At 35.8% G+C, this 18,718-nt stretch overlaps 1 protein-coding gene across 5 annotated transcripts in view; it reads left to right on the top strand.

The window, feature by feature from the left end:
* TENT2 (terminal nucleotidyltransferase 2) overlaps nt 1-16,246 on the top strand; it is a 61,580-nt gene extending 45,334 nt beyond the window's left edge. For all 5 annotated transcript variants that reach the window (XM_014857009.3, XM_070517879.1, XM_070517880.1 and 2 more), the window contains 4 exons: nt 2,165-2,301; nt 10,735-10,826; nt 12,903-12,982; nt 14,783-16,246. In XM_014857009.3, coding sequence (XP_014712495.1) covers nt 2,165-2,301; nt 10,735-10,826; nt 12,903-12,982; nt 14,783-14,857 — 384 coding nt within the window. In that variant the 3' untranslated portion in view covers nt 14,858-16,246. The remainder of the gene's footprint in view (nt 1-2,164; nt 2,302-10,734; nt 10,827-12,902; nt 12,983-14,782) is intronic.
* Nucleotides 16,247-18,718: the final 2,472 nt, after the last annotated feature.

The following is an 18,718-nucleotide window of genomic DNA, read 5'->3' as shown; positions in this document are numbered from 1 at the left end:
CTTCAGTTCTCCCTCAGTAATGAACATGGCCCTTTTTGTATACAACCATGAAAAAGAACAGTGGACTAAGAGAAGACTGGCCAAATTGTTGATGTCCAAGGTCAGTTAGCATTTTAGTAGAGTAGGTCTCACAGCTCTTCAGTTATAATGTAACAATTGCTGACCTTTTTCTTTAAATTATTGAACAAAATAAAATTTTAAAGGAGGTTCAAACAGTTTTAAATTTCAGGTAAGAAAATGACTCTTCTATTTCAGCATCAGTGTAAATTGAATGCTTATTGTGCTAGGTGCTAGAAATAAAAATTAGTAAGAAGCTTTCAGAGCAGAAGCTATTAAACAATGACCCACTTTTTTTCCTTGTCATTTGATCTTTTTGTTTAATTTCCCAGAAAATAATATTTGTATTTTACAATTTTAAATAATGTTGTCTAAATCCAGTTTTACACTTAACAAGTTAGACAAAAGGTGGCAGAGATGGTATACCTGCTATTCCTTTTGCTTTTACTCTTAGTATAAATTGAGCCTTCTCTGCTATTCCCCCTAGTCTTAGAGACAATTAGGATTCCTACCTGCATCTTTTAATGTAATATTAAATCTGTTAGAAGTATAAGGGGAAGTCCCAAGTTTAGGAGTGTCAGCTTTATGAATTGTGTGGGTGGAGCAGAATTTTTCTTCTGAGAGATGATAATTTTTTGGTAGTTATAAATTATTGATAGAATTATAGGTAATGGGCAGGGGAGGGGATTTTTTTACTCCTTTGTTTTTGCTGATGACTTTTGAAGACTACTGTTAAATAGATGCACTACCCTATTTCTCTGTATTGCAACTTAGTTATTTGGGGAGCCTCCGTTTTTTTTTAATGTTGGAGTTATTTAGACATTGCTAACTGAATTGATATCTATAAACCCAAAGTTGATCTGTTAGATAGTTGGGAACCTTAAGTGTAGTTGTCATTCTGCTGCTTAACCAATTGCTGTTTTTTTTTAACCTGTTTCTACTCTGATGACAAAGGGAAATATAGAAAATCCTTCTAGGGGCCGGCCGGGTGGTGCAGCGGTTAGGTGCACACGTTCCGCTTCTCTGCGGCCCGGGGTTCGCCGGTTCAGATCCTGGGTGCGGACATGGCCCCTCTTGGCACACCATGCTGTGGCAGGCGTCCCACATATAAAGCAGAGGAAGATGGGCACGGATGTTAGCTCAGGGCCAGCCTTCCTCAGCAAAAAAGAGGAGGGCTGGCAGTAGTTAGCTCAGGGCTAATCTCCTCAAAAAAAAAGAAGAAAATTCTTCTTGAGGACACTATGCACATTACCTTAGAAAGATTATTTTCTAACATAAGAATATGGATTGCTTGAGAATCTCTATAGTTCATTTAGGATGTTTTAGAGCCAGAACTTACTGCCAATAGAGGAAAGATCAGATATGAAAATGAATGACATACCATAGGCAAAAATAATAAATATCCATTAGTAGTTTTCCTAATAAGTGTGTTGTTTGGGTCTGGATTGCAAGCAAATGGTACCTTTCTTTATGAATAGTGTGGTAAAAGTTTGCTGAATATTGCTTGCTGGTATGATTCCTATCTTCCTACTTTTCCTTGCCCTCTTTGTCTTTTCAAGTTTAATTCATGTCGAATGTCTGTCTTCTCATCCCTCTAAGATACAAAATACAAAAACGAAATTAAACAATTAAAAAAATCTTAAAATCAGTATATGTACTATTCATATATTAAAGTTACTTTTATGGCCTTTGACAGAAATTTTAAGTGGCAGTTAGAAAAAACTCTTACCTTGTGCTTGATATAGCTTGCATAAAGTACAGCTGCTCCTTGTAGATATAATTAAGAAAGAGATACATTTATAAAGCTGTGTATTATTGGATGGAATCTTGGTATGTACAGTAAGGTTTTATTTATGAATTAGAAAATCTTTTGCTACCATAGGGATCATTTGGTTAACTGAGTGATATACCTCAGCCAAGGATTAAAATATCTTAGTTTTTCCAGACACTGATGAAATCTTTAGTGGGAGAAAATCTTTAAATATCTAAATCACCAACATAAAGAAAATTTCTTCTTGCTTCTTCAGAAAGCCTTAGGTCAGGGTTAATAAAGTCTTTAGTGTATGTTTTAAGTGGGTTTACATTTTCCCCTCTTTCTTTTTGACAGGAATCTTTCAGTCCTGCTATACAGTTGCACCTTGTACATCAAGCACCATGTAATGTTCCTCCTTACCTCTCAAAGAATGAATCAAGTCTTGGGGACCTCTTACTGGGCTTTCTTAAATATTACGCTACAGAATTTGAGTAAGTGAAACTTCAAATTGTGTTTATTCATTCACATATAAGTGAATGCTACAAATTTGGTCATAAGCTGTATTTATGAATTTCAATGTTCTAAACTTGTCCAGAAGTGTGTAGTTTACAAAAATTAATATCTAATGATTATTATAAACTAAAAGATTGCATATTCCTAGCTAGTAAAAAAATTATAGTTCAGTAAGCTAAATTTTAGTTGATTTCAGTAGTGATCTCATTTTATGTTTAGTAGGGCCTAAACAAATGTTTGTGTTGGTCCTACGTAGGTGCTGTATAGTTTGGAACGTCTATTTTTTAAGAACTTAAAATTTATAGTGAAAAAACACAGCTAAGGCAAACTTGGGAAAAGATCTGCTTAATACTTGATATCTGAATAAATAGTCGTGTTAGTATGATATACAAATCAAGAAGTACACCTTTTCCTTTTTTTTTTTGAGGGTGATGTGTAAACATGAAACCTTAAAGTGTGTAATCAGACTGGACATAACTGAAAGTTCTTATGGAAGTTCTTAGTCCACATAGAGTCGGATTATGGGTTGTTCATAGCTTTTCTGATTAATTTAGAAAAACTTGAAGTAGAGGGAGAACTTAGGAGTTGTACAAAGTTAGAGGAGAAGGGTACAGTGACCATAGGGTACCACTTTGAAGAGGTTTGGAGAGGGGAATAATGAGAGTATAGTAATACACTGCAATTACTAGGTGGGAAAAACTATTCTAAACATATTATGTGTCTTATCTCATTCGGTTTACATCATAACCATATGAGATGGTGTTAGATTATGCCCATTTTGCCAGTGAGGCATCTAAAGAGATAAACTTGCCCCAAGAACCCACAGCCAGTAAGGGGAGTATTTCAGATAGTTTTGACTGCAAAATTCACACTTTTACCTATGATACTTTACTGCAATGTTGGTATTGTCTTATCTGCTATGGTGTGATAGCTCCAAGAAACCTGATTCTTATAAGATGATTTGAAACACAGGGCATGAAAGAACAAACGTTGTTTAAATTCCTCAACGTAAAGCTTATACCAGACTGTTTGTGCCTGTGTTCTTTACAGTTGTATCTCCAGTACCTAGCCCAGTGCTGGATAGTGGGTATTTGAAACATGCTTCTTATAAATAAACAATTTTGAAGCAGAGAGTAAGATTATAGACATAATTCAAAGATCCGTAAGATGACTTAAAGATTACTGAATTAGGTTAGGAAAAGTGCTGGAGGAAAGTAGGTTAGTGAGAGTGAAGAAATCATAATCCAGGTTGAAAATGGCCAGGACCTGAATGTAGGTCTGGGCAACAAGGATAAAAAGGAAGGAACTTTCATTTATATAAAGATGAAGAAAGATTTAAGACTATATGAGACATGGGATGTAAGACACAGTGAAGGTTATTCTATAGTTAAGATTTTTAAGATGTTGCAAGAACAATAGTTACTGTTTAGTGAGGATTTACCTAGTATCTTACAGTATGCTGAGTGATTCCTGCATATTATCATATTTCATCCTCACAGTCAACCCCAGTCAAGCTGAGAGAATTTGTGTACTTGAAATTTTCCCATGGCAGTACAGCTAGAGAGTGAGAGAACTGGGATTCAAATTCAGATCTGACTCGAAAACCACATTCTTAATTGTTACACTGTATTGGCATCGTCTCTTGTGTCATATGAATTAGGCATTGGGGGAAGTTTATAGATAGGGAAAAGGATTCATAGAAGAAAGATATATTTCTGCCATGTATAGTTTAGGATTAGAGCATCTACATGCAAATAGCTTGAAAATTACTTGCTTTGTTGAACTGAGACAAGATGATAGATATGCAGGTTTGTGTGTTAGGTTAGTATTAACAGAAACCAGCTTGCTGTGCCAAATGATACTGGCTAGGATGCTGATGCTTGGAAAGAGATTTTGAACTTTTGGATGCCTGTGTTAGCACTATGATACATGATTTAGGAGACATCTTTGCCTGTTCTTTCATCATAGAGTGCATTCGTCAAGTGCATTGTTGTTTCCTACCAGATATTTTCAGAAATGTGACTGTCACAAGCACAGCCAAGAATGTAGTCATGGTAATGGACTAGGTGCCGTGCAGAAGAATTCTGGCAGCTGTTAGAAATGTTTGTAAGGATTTCTTCTGAACTTTGAGATATTCAATTAAAAAATTCTCTTTACTTGAAGACAGAATTAAGGGCCTGTTAAGGGATGCTTGAGTATACAGTATAAGTGTTGCAGGAATTTTATATGACTATTTAAAAATTACTAAGAGTTTCTTCCCTACTTCACTCACAGCTTTCTCCTAAATCTTGCTGCTAAAAAATTCTTAAAATGAACCTAAGCTTCTAGAATTGTACCTGGGAATGGGGAACTGACAAAATAGGGGGAAAAAAAAAGATCAGGTGGCTCAATGAATCTAGAAAAAAATATAGTCAGAATGTAATAATTTTGTATTTTAGCAAAACAAAAGAAAAATTTAAGTTGTAAATATCGTACAGACTCATGGATACTGGGAAGATTCTAAGAACCCTAAAAGGTACATATTTTATAATCCTCTTTATTCCCTGGATGCCTAATCACATGTAATTACTGCTAGTCTAGCTGCTGAATTAAAAATACATATCTGCATATTTAAACACATACATTTTTTAAAAAAGGACATTACAAATTATTACCTGTATTGCATTTTAATATCTAGCATGATGAAGGAAAGTCCCACTGAAAAGGTGACCTTTGAATAAAGACCTGATGGAGAGGAAGGTGTGAGCTTCGTGTCTGTCTGGGAGAAGAGCTTTCCAAACAGAAGGCAAAGCATGTGCAAAGACCCTGTGGTGGGGTTTTCTAACATGTTCAAGTAACAGAAAGGAGGCCAGTGTGACTGGAAGAGAATAGAAGGAAATGATGTCAGAGAATTAAGGAAGTCCACATCATGTAGGGGCTCATAGTTAATTTTGATGACTTTGGCTTTTCCTCTGGGTGATATGGGAAATCACTGGAGGGGTTTCAGAAGGGAAATGGTGTAATCTGATTTAGTTTATAACAGGAAAGAATAGACTTGCTGCTGGGTAAGGATGGAATGAAGGGAGCCAAGGGCAGAAGCAGAGAGACTACTTAGAGGTTATTGTAATAATCTAAGAGAAATGTGGCCTGGAGAATGGTGGTTGTAGTGGAAGTGGATGAGAAGTGGTCAGGTTCTGCTTATATTTTGATTTGTAGCAGATTAGATGGGGTGTAAGAGAAGGAGAAGAGTCAAGAATGACTTCTAAGTTTTTGGCCTGAGCAATTGAAAGGATGGAGTTGCCATTAGGTGTGATGGAGAAGACGAGGGAGGAACATTATTGATTTTGAACATTTTAAGATTGAGATACAAAATATTTAAGTGAGGATATTGAATAGAGAGTTGGATATGCAAATCTAGAGTTCAGGAGAGAGGTCATGATTAGAGCTATGTATTTGGGAGTTGTCAGCAGATAGATGGTATTTAAAGCTATGAAACTGTTTGAGAACACCAAGGGAATATAGATAGAAAAGAGAAAAGGCCCAAAGACTAAAACCCTTAGATGCTCCAGTGTTAAGAGACTTATGGGAGGATATGGGAATATGTTAAATGACACAATGAAAGAGACAAATTCGGAATGTAGGAATGTAGGTATTCTGTGAAACAACGGCTTAGTCTCTTAAAAAGTCAGTATCATTTAAAAAAAAAACATGGAAGGAACTTTTCCAGGTTAAAGAGAGGAAACAATCAAATACAATGCATGAACCTTGATTATAATCTGATCAGGGTGGAGGAATTATAAAAGGCGTTTGAATTACTGTTAATTTCTAGATACTGTTGGTGTTATAAAAGAGAATGGCCTTATTCTTAGTAGACATATACCAAAGGATAAAGGAATAAAATTTCATTATGTCTCCAGCTTAACAAATGGTTCAATTCAAAACATACACATACACACACACACACACACAAGCAAATGTGGGCAATGTTAATAACTGGTGAACTGTTGTTGAGTTTTATGCTTTTCAGTTTTTCTCTTTGAAAAATTTCATAATACAAAGATGAAATAAAAATGGGATTAGAGATTAGAAGGAACAAATATATAGTCTAAAAAGGAAGAATCATTGAGATAGGAGGAAGGCCAATAGAATGTGGTGTCTTGGAATCCAAGGGAAAAAATGTTTCAAGGAGGAGAGAGTGATTTATCTGTGTCACATTTTTTGATAGATCCAAGTACACAATGAAAACGAAAAGCTGACCATTGGAGCATGGGTCTACGTGGACGCTACTAGACCCTTAACAGGAGCAGTTTCTGTGGAAGAATAGGGATAAAAAGCATCACTGGTGTGGACTCGAGAAGAACGGGAGGGGAAGAATTAGATACAGTTAGTGCAGTATATGCAAACTCTAGGAGTTTACATGCTTGTAAAGGGGAGCAGAAAAAATAGGGTAGAAATTGGAGGATTAAGTGGGGTTGAGTTTTTTATTTTCTTTTTAGAAAGAAGAAACAAACCATCTTGATGGCAAAATTGGTGATACCAGAAAAAGACATAGTAAATTGTTGAACAGTATACTTGTTTGGGTCAAGAAGGGTTGGAATCTAGAGCACAAGTGGAAGAGGAGCACTGGTAATTCATTAATAATAATGAGAAAAAGCAGACTATGTGGATACAGAAAGTGAAGGTGAATCAGTGTGGTGGGAGCTAATGGAAATTATCTTTTGATTGGTTTAGGTTTTTTTTTTTTTAGTGAAAAGAAGCATGGACGTCAGCTGGGAATGATTGTGAGGGAGGAGATTTGAGAAGTGAGGAGAAAGTATGAATTGTCATGTTAGGAGAATAGAGGAATGAATTAATTTTGGAAATATGATGGGTGGGTAGTTAGCATTTAGGATCCTTTCAAGCTAAGTCATCATGAATTTAAAGGTCAGCGTGGTTGCATATTTTTCTCCACCCATCTTTAGCTACAAGGGAAGGGATTGGAGTAAACAAAGATTTAATTATGGTTGTGTTTCATCCAAGTAAGTTCAGTGCAGCAAGAGGGGATAAGAGAAGTGAGGGGATATACAAGGAAGTGATTTTAATAATTGACCATGGACAGAATGTATTAAATTCAGTCTTGAAAATGTGAGCACAGGGATGCATGTAGAACATCCAGGTGGCAGTTCTTTTTTTTTTTTTTTGAGGAAGATTAGCCCTGAGCTAACTACTGCCAGTCCTCCTCTTTTTTTGCTGAGGAAGCCTGGCCCTGAGCTAATATCCTGCCCATCTTCCTCTACTTTACATGTGGGACGCCTACCACAGCATGGCGTGCCAAGCGGTGCCATGTCTACACCCTGGGCCGCCGAGAAGCGGAATGTGCGAACTTAACCACTGCGCCACCGGGCCGGACCCCAGGTGGCAGTTCTAATAGTTAGTTGTAAATATTGGCCTGCGGCTTAGGTAGAAAGGTCACAGCTGGAGAAAATGATATGGGAAAGAAACATCTGATTGAGGCCTGAGATGGGTGCTCTAGCATTAGAAGAAGATTGAAAGGGGCAAGGCCCTGGTGGACATTGGCAGTTAAGGATCAGGCAGAAGAAGAGCCAGTCAAAACAAAACAAAACTCTTAGGATTAGAGTACAGTTTTCTCTCTCTAAAGAAGTTTGAAATCCCTGACAAAGTTTTCTTTTTGTTTTCTTCCCAGCTCTTAATAATAAAACAAAACTATATACAATAATCTGTTCACTTAATTTGACCCGTCTTAATATACAGCTGTATGGTATCAGACCCATAATTTTGCCTTTGTTACACTTAAATTTTTCTTTGTAATATTGCTGAAGACCGCATTTCCAATTTAATCAATCATCTCAAGATACTTTGTCCCAAAAAGAGTGGCCAGAAGAGAGTTAATAGATGAGTCCATTATCATTACTGAAGAAAAGAAGCAAGCATCTTACTAATATAGAGGTAGTAATCTCAGTTTTACATTCAAAAGATTCATGTCTTATCAAATCTATTTTAGATTAAATTAGGCCCCATGTCTGTTCTTCTGTTCTTTTCTGAAACATCCCTCTTTTATAGATTATCTTATTTTACACTTTAATTATTGAGTGACTACAACAGATTTTGACACGGCAAGCAAATTATGGTAGAGAAATATAGTATAATAAAAGGCTTAGTATAGCTCCTATCTGTTGTAAAGAATGAAATATTTCTATTACCATTTGAATTCCACATTTAAATTCACCTCTAAGAGTAAAGATAGTATACAAGTTATATATCATGTTTTACGATTTGAAATGTTTAATAATTTAGAAGTATTTGAAAGTTCTTTGAAAATGCAATAGGTTGTCAGTCTAAATGATAGTGATTAAAAATATTCTTTTTTTTCCTCTGAAGTACTTCAAATGATATAGTTATTTAAATAACTGTATTATTTGGGTTGATTGTAGGTTGAAGCTTAAATGATATCTGGTTAGGGATGATAAAGTCAATATAAGTGTGCCACATATATTTCTGTAACCCAGTTTAGAACCAAGTACTGGCATGTAATATAAATTCGGGACTGGATTTAATAGAGAGAGAGTGGTGAGGAGAGTTCCTTTGGTTGAAGGAAGTAAAAGTTGTAATTTAACAGCAGGGTATAGTATTTTAATATCCTAAACTCATCTGAAAGAAGAAATCAGTCTATCCCCTTTTGACATCATGTTTCCGATTTTAATGCTACTGCAGATTCAGCTGTCCTATAAATTGATGTTAGAAACAAGTAGTCTCAGGAAAAAAGTTCATTTTATTAGTAAAATTTGTCTTCAGTGGTATGAAGTGAAGTAGCGCAAAGTGTAATTGTATTGTAATCTTGTTTGGGTCGGGCGTCTGGTTCTATAACTCTCTCCTTTACATCGTTATTGTAAAGAAGGTGTTGGAAACACACTTGCATCAGTAGAGCAGTGTACTGCTTTTCTATTGGAGTCCACACTAACGGAGCTGCTGTGCATGAAGGTTCTAAAACATCTCACTGTAACCAATACTGTTTCTCTTTAACAACTCACTCGTTTTTAAAAAGCAGAAATTCTGATGTATATTTTTAAATAACTTAAAACTGTTTTTTCAAAGTGTTTCTAAACTGTACTCTTGAGGAGAAAAAATAGAAAATCATACTTTAGGGATCCTTTCGCTTATCAAACTCCACAAGATGCAGTATTTTCTTGCATGTTTAACCTAGAAATTAATCAATTTTCCAGAAACAAATGCCATACTTGACCACGATTACATTCTTATGGATTCTCTATGTGATAAATACAGGAAGAGGAGGATGAATGTTGGAATTGGAAGGTCCCAAACCATGGTCTTTCCATTCTTACTGAAATGGTGAAGAAAGCTGATAAATACGGCTCAATAAAAGATATCAGCTATTCCCCAAACTCGTTTTTCCCTTGCATTCAAGCTGAGTGGTCATATGTTTTAGAATGTTCCTTGAAAAAAAGAAAATTGTACTTTACAAAACAATTATAATTGTGAAGAAATTTTTAAAAAGCAGAATGTAAGGTTAGTACATACTAAAGACTGGATAATTTACTTTCAGTCATGCTGATGGCATTGTTTTACTTTAATAAAACTTCACTGTTAACAGCTACGTCTAATATACAACGATAACACTATGTTTTCATAGAGTATTTTGTTTTCTTAAAATAGCAGCCGATACCTTTATTGGAATATTTCAAAATTTTTTTCCCAAATCATACAAACAGAGATGTACTTGAACAAGAATTATTTTGTGATAACCAGAAAACAACACCAAAAGGTTACCTCTCTCTTAACAAATAAAAAATTGTTGGGCCAGCCTTGGTCTCTTGGTGGTTAAGTTTGGCACGCTCTGCTTCAGCAGCCTGGGTTCAGTTCCCAGGCATTGCCTGTACCACTCTGTTAGCAGCTATGCTGTGCTGGTGGCCCATGTAACTAAAAAATAGAGAAAGATTAGCATGGATGTTAGCTCAGGGTGAATCTTCTTCAACAATAAAAAAAAAAACCCAAAAAAACACTTCCTCGGGTATTGACAATGAACATGGTTTTTATGTTTTTTGCTTACTTACGCGTTCTTATTTTTCATATTACTTCATTTACTCCTTAAATATGTATTGAATGCCTAGTGTCTACTAAGCAACTAGTTGAACAACGAAAAAAATATGTAAATAACTCAGCATCTTGAAGCTTTCATTCTGCTTGTGGGAGACACACAATATACAATAACATAATAAATAGGCAAATTGCTAGAATATAAGTGCTATGGAGAAAAAAGTAGAGAAGAGGAAATGGGGATTGTGGTGCTGAGAGTTGAGGCAAGTTTCAGTATTCTATGAGAAAATCAGAGTAGGCCTTACTACTGATATGGTAAAAAAAAAATAAAAGGAAAATTAAGAAAAGAGTTAACATGATTGATGTTTTTCTTCTTATAGCTGGAACAGTCAAATGATTTCAGTTCGTGAAGCCAAAGCCGTTCCCAGGCCTGATGGTATTGAATGGAGAAATAAATATATCTGTGTAGAAGGTAGCTTTCCCACAGCTCCTCTCTATTTACCATCCTGTTATCATGGTACTGAGAGAATTACTTGAATAATTTCAGCTTATATTTCAGTTAAAAGTAATACATTTGTGTTCTGAAGTGGTTTACGAGTCTTTTCGTTATAAAATTTTAATTTAATTTTTAAAAATAATTTTAAATTCTTTAGTTGTGAGAAATAATCAACAAGAATTTAGGTGTTTAATCTTTCCAGTTTTAAGATTTGAGCCTGTTTGTGCATCCCTAATGCTTATAGTTGATTGAGACTTAATTTCATTATCTACAGGTGGAAGAAAATAATATCTTCTTATGATGATTCTTATTGAAATAAAATGAGTTCCTTTATACTTAAAATATTGATACTTTAATACAAGCTAGATTTTTATGAATAGAAATTGATTTTAATTTAAGTATTAAGTGCTCTGAAGATATTCTATTCTCTAAAATTAATTTACATGTAATTGAATCTTTCTTTGAGTCAGTGGGAAACTGACTTCAAGAGGCTAAATTGTTCTCACAGATGCCAAGTTGATGACTTTTGTAAATCTTGAGGTAAAAAAGAATAAAGGTTTGAGAGTCAGCATTTGTAGGAAAACATCAAATTTAGAATATTTTAATCTTGGATTAACGTGTTAAGAGTTTGTGAATATGAAATAAATCTCCTGCTTTTGTGTTTGGTTTGCTGAATTGCACAGTGGGTGTATATTATTTTAGTTACCTGTGTTCTTTTGAATATTGAACACTGTTGTAAAGTGCAATGCGTGATGTGATCCGATAGTTTGGCATATGGCATTGTTCTATTTAAAAAACCCAGCACTGTAACAATAAACTCCTTTTTAAAATAGCCTTTCTAAGCAATAAAAAAAAAATAAAAGGAGTTTTTAAGATTATGGGCCTGCTTGGATTATATGACAAATCTAAAGCTAACCTCTGCATTCGATTTCCTATTCTTTCACACTTTTTCCAGATCTTTCCCCTCAGTTACGTTTCCTCTTTCTAGTAACTTCATTCTTTCTCTCTAGTTCCTCCCTTTCAGCTTTAAGGCCTACGTAAGTCTTCTCGTCCTTGAAGGATACTCTTGACTTGATCCTACCAGCTTTTCTAAATACTTTCTTTTTTCTCTTTTTCAATACCAAAATTCTTAAACTCTAGTCATTTTTATCTACTGCTGGCATTATTTCAGGTACCCCATCTCACTCCTAAGGCCTTTAATTATCCTCCCTTTCTCACTGTTATCTTCGGGTTCCTTGTCCTTTTGTATAGAGACAGTTTCCTTGTCTCTATGTGTGGACTCTTCTCTCTTATCTTATGGGTGATGATGAGTGTGCTGGGGGTGAAGACATGGAAGGTAATGTTGGAGACACACGTAAAAACTCTTCCTTTGTTTTCTTCCTGTCTTCTCTACTTGCTATACTGCTTTTCTTTCTTCTTTCACTGCCAGATTTCTCATTCAAGTTACTGTTCCCACTGTATCTTTTTCTGAATCATCCATTCACATCATAATCTCTGCAGTGTCTTCCATCCTCACCAGTATTAAATCTCTACTTTCAAAGGTATTGACCTTTCTCCTGCTGGACAAATCAGTGGTCTTTTAAATTAAATTTAAATTTAAAATGACCTTCCTGTGATCTTTGACATTGACCACTTCTCTTGGATATAGTGCTTTATTCTTTTTGATAACTCTTTCTTCTTTAACTTATTTTTATTCCCCTAAGGGTAGGTTCTTGACCCTCTGTAATTCTTCAGAAGTCTTATCCACTTTTATGCTTTAGACTTAACATACATATGCTGATGACTTCATTTTTAGTCATCCTCTCACTTGAATTTTATCTACCTTATTAGACATTTCATAGCTATATAAAAGCTATTTTTGTTGCTATATAAAACTTTATAAATCTGTTAGATTCATAAATCTAATAAGATGTTAGACTGCACCATATGCAATTGCTGTTTTGTAGGTCAAAAACTGTCAAATATTGGCAGTTTCATGTAGTTCAACCAAATTAAAAAACTGAAGTTTTCATTTTAATTCTTTCTTGTTTATATGTGCATTTAACATTGCAGAACCTTTTGATGGAACAAATACAGCCAGAGCTGTACATGAAAAGCAGAAGTTTGACATGATCAAGGATCAATTTTTAAAGGTAAACAATGCATCAGATTAACTCTAAAACAGCAGTGGACTAGCGTGCTTTGAAAATGAAAACATACATCTGCAGTAGGACAGAATGACCCTGATTCCTAGGTTGTGAAGCCATTAATGTGGCACAGCAGGGAACGCATTAGTGGAGTTCAGGTTTACTTTTCCTTCAGAGAGCTCTGGCTCTGTTTACATTCACGTGACTTTCCCTTTTGTGGAAATAAGCATTTCCATCGTGAGCTTACAAGCTCTCAAAATGAGTGAGTAAAATCTAGTGGACTCCTTTCCCTCCTTAAACTATCGGGGAACTTATTGTAGCCTTAGAAGAAAGCTGATATCCGGTCCATGATTTTTCTTCTGCATACCCCACTGTAACAAGGAAGTTGAGCACCATTTTATCTTTGTTTATATTTTGAGAAGTTAAAAAAAAATGGGTGTGTTTGTGCACACACACACACATTTTATATATAAACTATAAACTGAAGTTTATTCCTTAGCTCTTTAGTCCACTGTGTGAATTTATTCATCAGTGATTTTGCCAGGTGTGGTGCCCGTCTTCAAGGAGTTCTCAGTACAGTGTAGAAACACATTGAAGGGAAGTATCTACTATGAAGTATATAGGAGAGAATGCTTCAGAGAAGAAAAAGATCAGTGAACTGTGGAGATCATTTTAGAGGCATAGTTTTTCATTATCTAGACATACAAGTGAACTTTATTTTGATGATAATTAAAAATGCAAGTGTGTTATATTATGAGCTGTCCTTCGGATTAGAGCCTCTCAGTTTGTCAACCAGCATAGAAAATTTAAAATTAGTGGAATTCCGCGGGACAAAACAAAACAGATTCTTGTCTATCAGATTATATTGAGAACTCAAAACTAGCACTGCCGCGATGCTGCTCTTACTGATGGGTGAGCTTTCGTTTACAGTTAGTCAGCTTAAAAACAATAGTTTGAGTCAGTTGCACAGCTGGAGTGAGAACAAACTACAGAGATCTGCAGTCACCCAGTAATGAGCAAGAGAGTTTTAGCTTGTGAATAAGAATTTCAGGGGCTGGTCCCTTGGCTGAGTGGTTAAGTTCTCATGCTCCGCTTCAGCAGCCCAGGGTTTCGCCAGTTCGCATCCTGGGCGCGGACCTAGCACCGCTCATCAAGCCATGCTGAGGTGGCATCCCACGTAGCAGAGCCAGAAGGACCTATAACTATGTACTGGGGGGCTTTGGGGAGAAGAAAGAAGATTGGCAACAGATATTAGCTCAGGTGCCAGTCTTTAAAAAAAGGAATTTCAGTTCCTTTTTTTCCTTCAAATTCTATTTATTGTTTTTCTCTAGAGGCATATATAAATTGCTTTTGTATAGATTCTTCTTCTTAAATACTATTTTTAATTGAAAAAGCTTACTAGAGGCAAAATAGTCCATCAAATAATTGAAGTAATTTTCCCTTACCCTCTGAAACCCAAGGTTTTGTCTTAACTGCCTTGCTATTTTAGATGAAATTGTTTAAATCTGTGACTAAATGTTAATATTGTCAGTTGTATCTTTTTGTTCCACCTGTGTGCCTATTTCTTTGTTAATGTATTGGAACCACACTGGTAAGGAGCTTTTAAATAACATTTTCTTTTCTGATGACAGAAACAGTACTTGTACTATATTAAAAACTTGGACGATAAAAACACAAAGAAGAAAAAAATCACCCCAAATTTTACCACCTAGAGAGAACTACTATGAACATTCTAGTAACTGTCCTTTCAGTCTTTTGTTCCACATATATTTTAGATTTTAAGAATGATTTTTCTTTCTTTCCTAGTCATGGCACAGATTGAAAAACAAAAGAGATTTGAACAGTATACTACCTTTAAGAGCTGCTATCCTGAAAAGATAACTGGCCTCTATTTCTCAATAAATTCTTCTGAGAAATAAAGAACAATAGTAACATCATAATGCATTTTGTTTACCTCCATCCTGGTTTCTTTTTAATTGTTCTTCTTGTTTTCATGTTTTATTTTTAAGAGGACATACTTATATAAAGATTGCATATTTTATTACAACATTTCCTAATAAAAACCTTTGATTTAAAGATGTATTTTTGAAAATGTTTACATTGATGACTAGTAATATTATGGCATGAATTTTCAGGAGATCAGATAAAATATTTTTGGGGGAATTATCTGAACAAATAAAAGGTTTTTGATATAAACTTCAATTAATTGTACCACGTGCTAATACTGAGGAGCTGTGTGGCATTTTGGACAGGGTCCGACTCAGACATACTTACAGCATAACCTATAGTCGATGGTTTGTTGCCTCTCTGTTCTAGTAAGGTGAAGAGTCAAGTCAGTTATTCAGTTACTTGAAGCAAAATGACATCTTTTATTTCAATGAAATCACTGCAGAGAGGCGTGAAATACTGGACAATTGCCTTCAGTCTTCACGTGACTCACTGGGATAGACGGAGGCTTTGGGTGTGTCTCTGTGAGCATGTCATTAGTACCTCACATGCTTTTGATGTATTTTTGAGATTGCTTTAATTTTTTTGTTGAAACGACAGTACATTTTGCACTGTAGTAATATGAGCACTGACTGTGTTGTTCGGCAGTTAGTGAATTGTCTTAAAGGATCAGTTCAGTGTAGACATTTTGAAAAGATTAAGTCTCCTGTGCTTTATGATAACTTAGTGCAATGTACACTCTGGCTTTACTTCCCATTCTCCTGCTCTTACTCTCCCTGTGACATGAAACAGAAACTGAAAGATCAACGTTGAGATTATATCCTATTGATAGTATCAGACTTTTTTCTGTGTACAATTATAGGATTGTAATCTAAACTGGAACTTTTAGGCAGTAAGCCACTATAAAATGTTTTAGGTAAGACATAACGAAATTATTATAAATAAAGTGTTAATGTTTGTAACGATATCTTTTTAGTATCTCCTTCCCACGTGAAGAAGTAGTGGTGGCTGCTAAAAGAGCTACAGTGTTTATTAAGGTTGTTTTGGTTTATGTAAATATTTGTAAATTCATCAACTCCTGTACATTTAAATATGAAAAGTAATCTTGAAAACAGTTTTAACTTTTTCAAAATGACTGTGTACAACTTCTTTTAGACCTGCTGTAGCACAGTTTGTACCTCTCATGTATTTGGTTTTTTTGCAGACCAATTCAAATGCTAAGACTTGCTTTTCTTTGACTTGTAAAAGGTGCATATTGTCATTTTCTTCTTTAAGTTTAAATTTTTGTATGATGTCAAATGGAATAAAGTTTGTATCTGGAAATTGTCAGTGTGTTGTTGTTTTTTTTTTTGTAAGCCTTTACTTTTGAGATGAAATTGAGGTTGTAATTATCATCCAGAACTGAACTGAATCCAATTAATTGTGCTTGATTATTTAGATTAGACAGAGAATCTTGGAATCAAGTTCATTCTTGGTTCACCCAACTAACCACATAAACAGCCTATTTCTCTGGCGTAGTTAGGAATGAAGCTTTTCACAGAGGTGAATTTTTTAGATTACTGATGTTTAACACTTTGAAGCAATTAAGCTTTATGTATTCTTTTTCTTGGAAATTTTCCTAAAATGTGTGATACCCTGTGCAGCTCTTCTTTATCAGAAGGTATTGAGTATAATTAATATTCTAGTTATGACTCTAGGTAATCATTATGAATAACAGTCATAGTACTCTCTAGTAACACTGTGCAGCTCTCAGGGATGGGTAAGTGTGTAAGGCGTTCTGCCTCTACAGTATTACATTTCCTAATGAAGCCCCCAAATTTACCGTGGTGTGGACTCCTTCACTACCACTGTTTCCTTAGCTTTCGACGATCCCGCCCATCTTACTGCTGCTGCTTTTCAGCTGTGTGCCGTAACAAATAGATCAAGAAGTTAAACTTCTCCATCCTAAACCAATAGACTGAAGCCTAAGATTATGTGCCTCGTGACAGCCAAATATGTCAGATACGTGGGCTGTTATATATGAGAGCACTTTCTAGACGGTTCAGTTATTTTCAATATGAATTACTTATTTAATCATGAGGTGAATAATACATTCCTTTATTTTCTTTCTGTATTGATCTGACCATTTCTATATATTTGCAAGTGTTGTTCCTCAAGAAGGTAGTGTTAGAAACTTAACGTGTAATCTGTACTGCAATTCTAAATTTTGGATTGGTTTGAACTAGGATCTTTGCAAATAAATCTTGTTGACTTCAGTTAGTGTGACCAAGCAATTTTGAGTTAAATGGAAGGAATATACAATGGCTGCCTGTAGTTTTGATGAGTATTTACCAGATTCCCACAGCTGCGATTGAATTCTTTCTGTCCGAGGTGAGCAGTCATTTGGGATGACTAATGGAAAAGCCTAGCTCATGTTCAGAGAATGGCTGTTGCTGATGTTAACCCTGGTTCAGGGAACCCTGCAAGGCTGGACTCTGCTGTCTTTCCTTCTCATGCGCACTAACTGTTGCTTCTGCACTGTGTCCAAGCTATCTGCAGTGCTTTGCCCACAGACCTAATGCATGCATGTAAGCTATTGTAACTGGTGAATACTACCTTAGAGTCATCGTACTTAACAACTCTGTAAATAGAATTTGCTGTAATTAAAAAAAGAAAAAATGTGGGGGCTGGCCCCATGGCCGAGTGGTTAAGTTGTCTCGCTCTGCTTCGGCGGCCCAGGATTTCCCAGTTCGAATCCTGGCTGCGGACATGACACCGCTCATCAGGCTACGCTGAGGCTGCATCCCACATGCCACAACTAGAAGGACCCACAACTAAAAATACACAACTATGTACTGGGGTGCTTTGGGAGAAAAAGGAAAAATAAAATCTTAAAAAAAAAAATGTGGCTGTTCTAGCCATAAAATCATATTCATGAAAAGAATATCTTTATGTATTGTAAAGATTCCTCTACCTGTTTGCATACTCAGCAGGTTTGGTCCCGTTCTCTTCAGGGAACATTCATTAAGCACCTACTATGTGCTAAGTACTTCGCTAGTTTCTGGGTTGTAAGAGATGGGGATGGTGGGACAAGGATGAGTAACAACCTTACAAAGTGTAATGAGGGAAGGAGACACAGAAATAATTTGAATATAGGATAATGTGGGAACCTGGAAGAGCGGTATTGCACTTAACCTGGAGATTTCAGAGAAAGGTGTGGTCTTGAATGATGAGTAACCAGGTAAATAAAGGGGGAAAAACCTTTCAGGCAGAGGGAACTGTGTGAATAAATGCACAGTGGTGTGACTTGATGGATGTTGGGTACTCCTGATGTCTAAAGGAGAGCCCAGGTGTACATTATTAAATATCAGTCTACTGACCGCATCATGTACACCTGAAATGTCCACAATGTTATAAGCCAATATGATCAATAAAATAATTTAAAAATAAAGAAGAGACTAGACAGGTAAGACGTGGGCTGTTGTGCAGGGTTTATCTTCCCAAGGAGCTTGGGCTCTAGTGTTCGAGCAGGGGGAAGCCATTGAGGGGTTTTAAGCATAGGCAATGATGTGACCCAACCAAAAGTCTAGGGCCTTTGAGTTGAATTTCAGACAAAACAGCCTTTGGCCAATGCGGGGGAAATGATTCCTCTTCAAGGTTTAAGATTAGTGGAGATAAAAATTTCCTGGCTGAACAATACAGGGGTCATTGAGGAAGAGGAATAAACAGTTTATCGATTGGCACACATAAAGGGAGCCAGTACTGAACAATGGTTCACAAGTGGGCTTTTGAAACGGGTAGATCTAGCTTTGTTTC

Source organism: Equus asinus, chromosome 9 (genome assembly GCF_041296235.1).
Source record: "Equus asinus isolate D_3611 breed Donkey chromosome 9, EquAss-T2T_v2, whole genome shotgun sequence".
Classification (NCBI taxonomy): domain Eukaryota; kingdom Metazoa; phylum Chordata; class Mammalia; order Perissodactyla; family Equidae; genus Equus; species Equus asinus.
The sequence above is the reverse complement of the archived record's forward strand: the minus strand, read 5'-3'. Positions and strand labels throughout refer to the sequence as shown.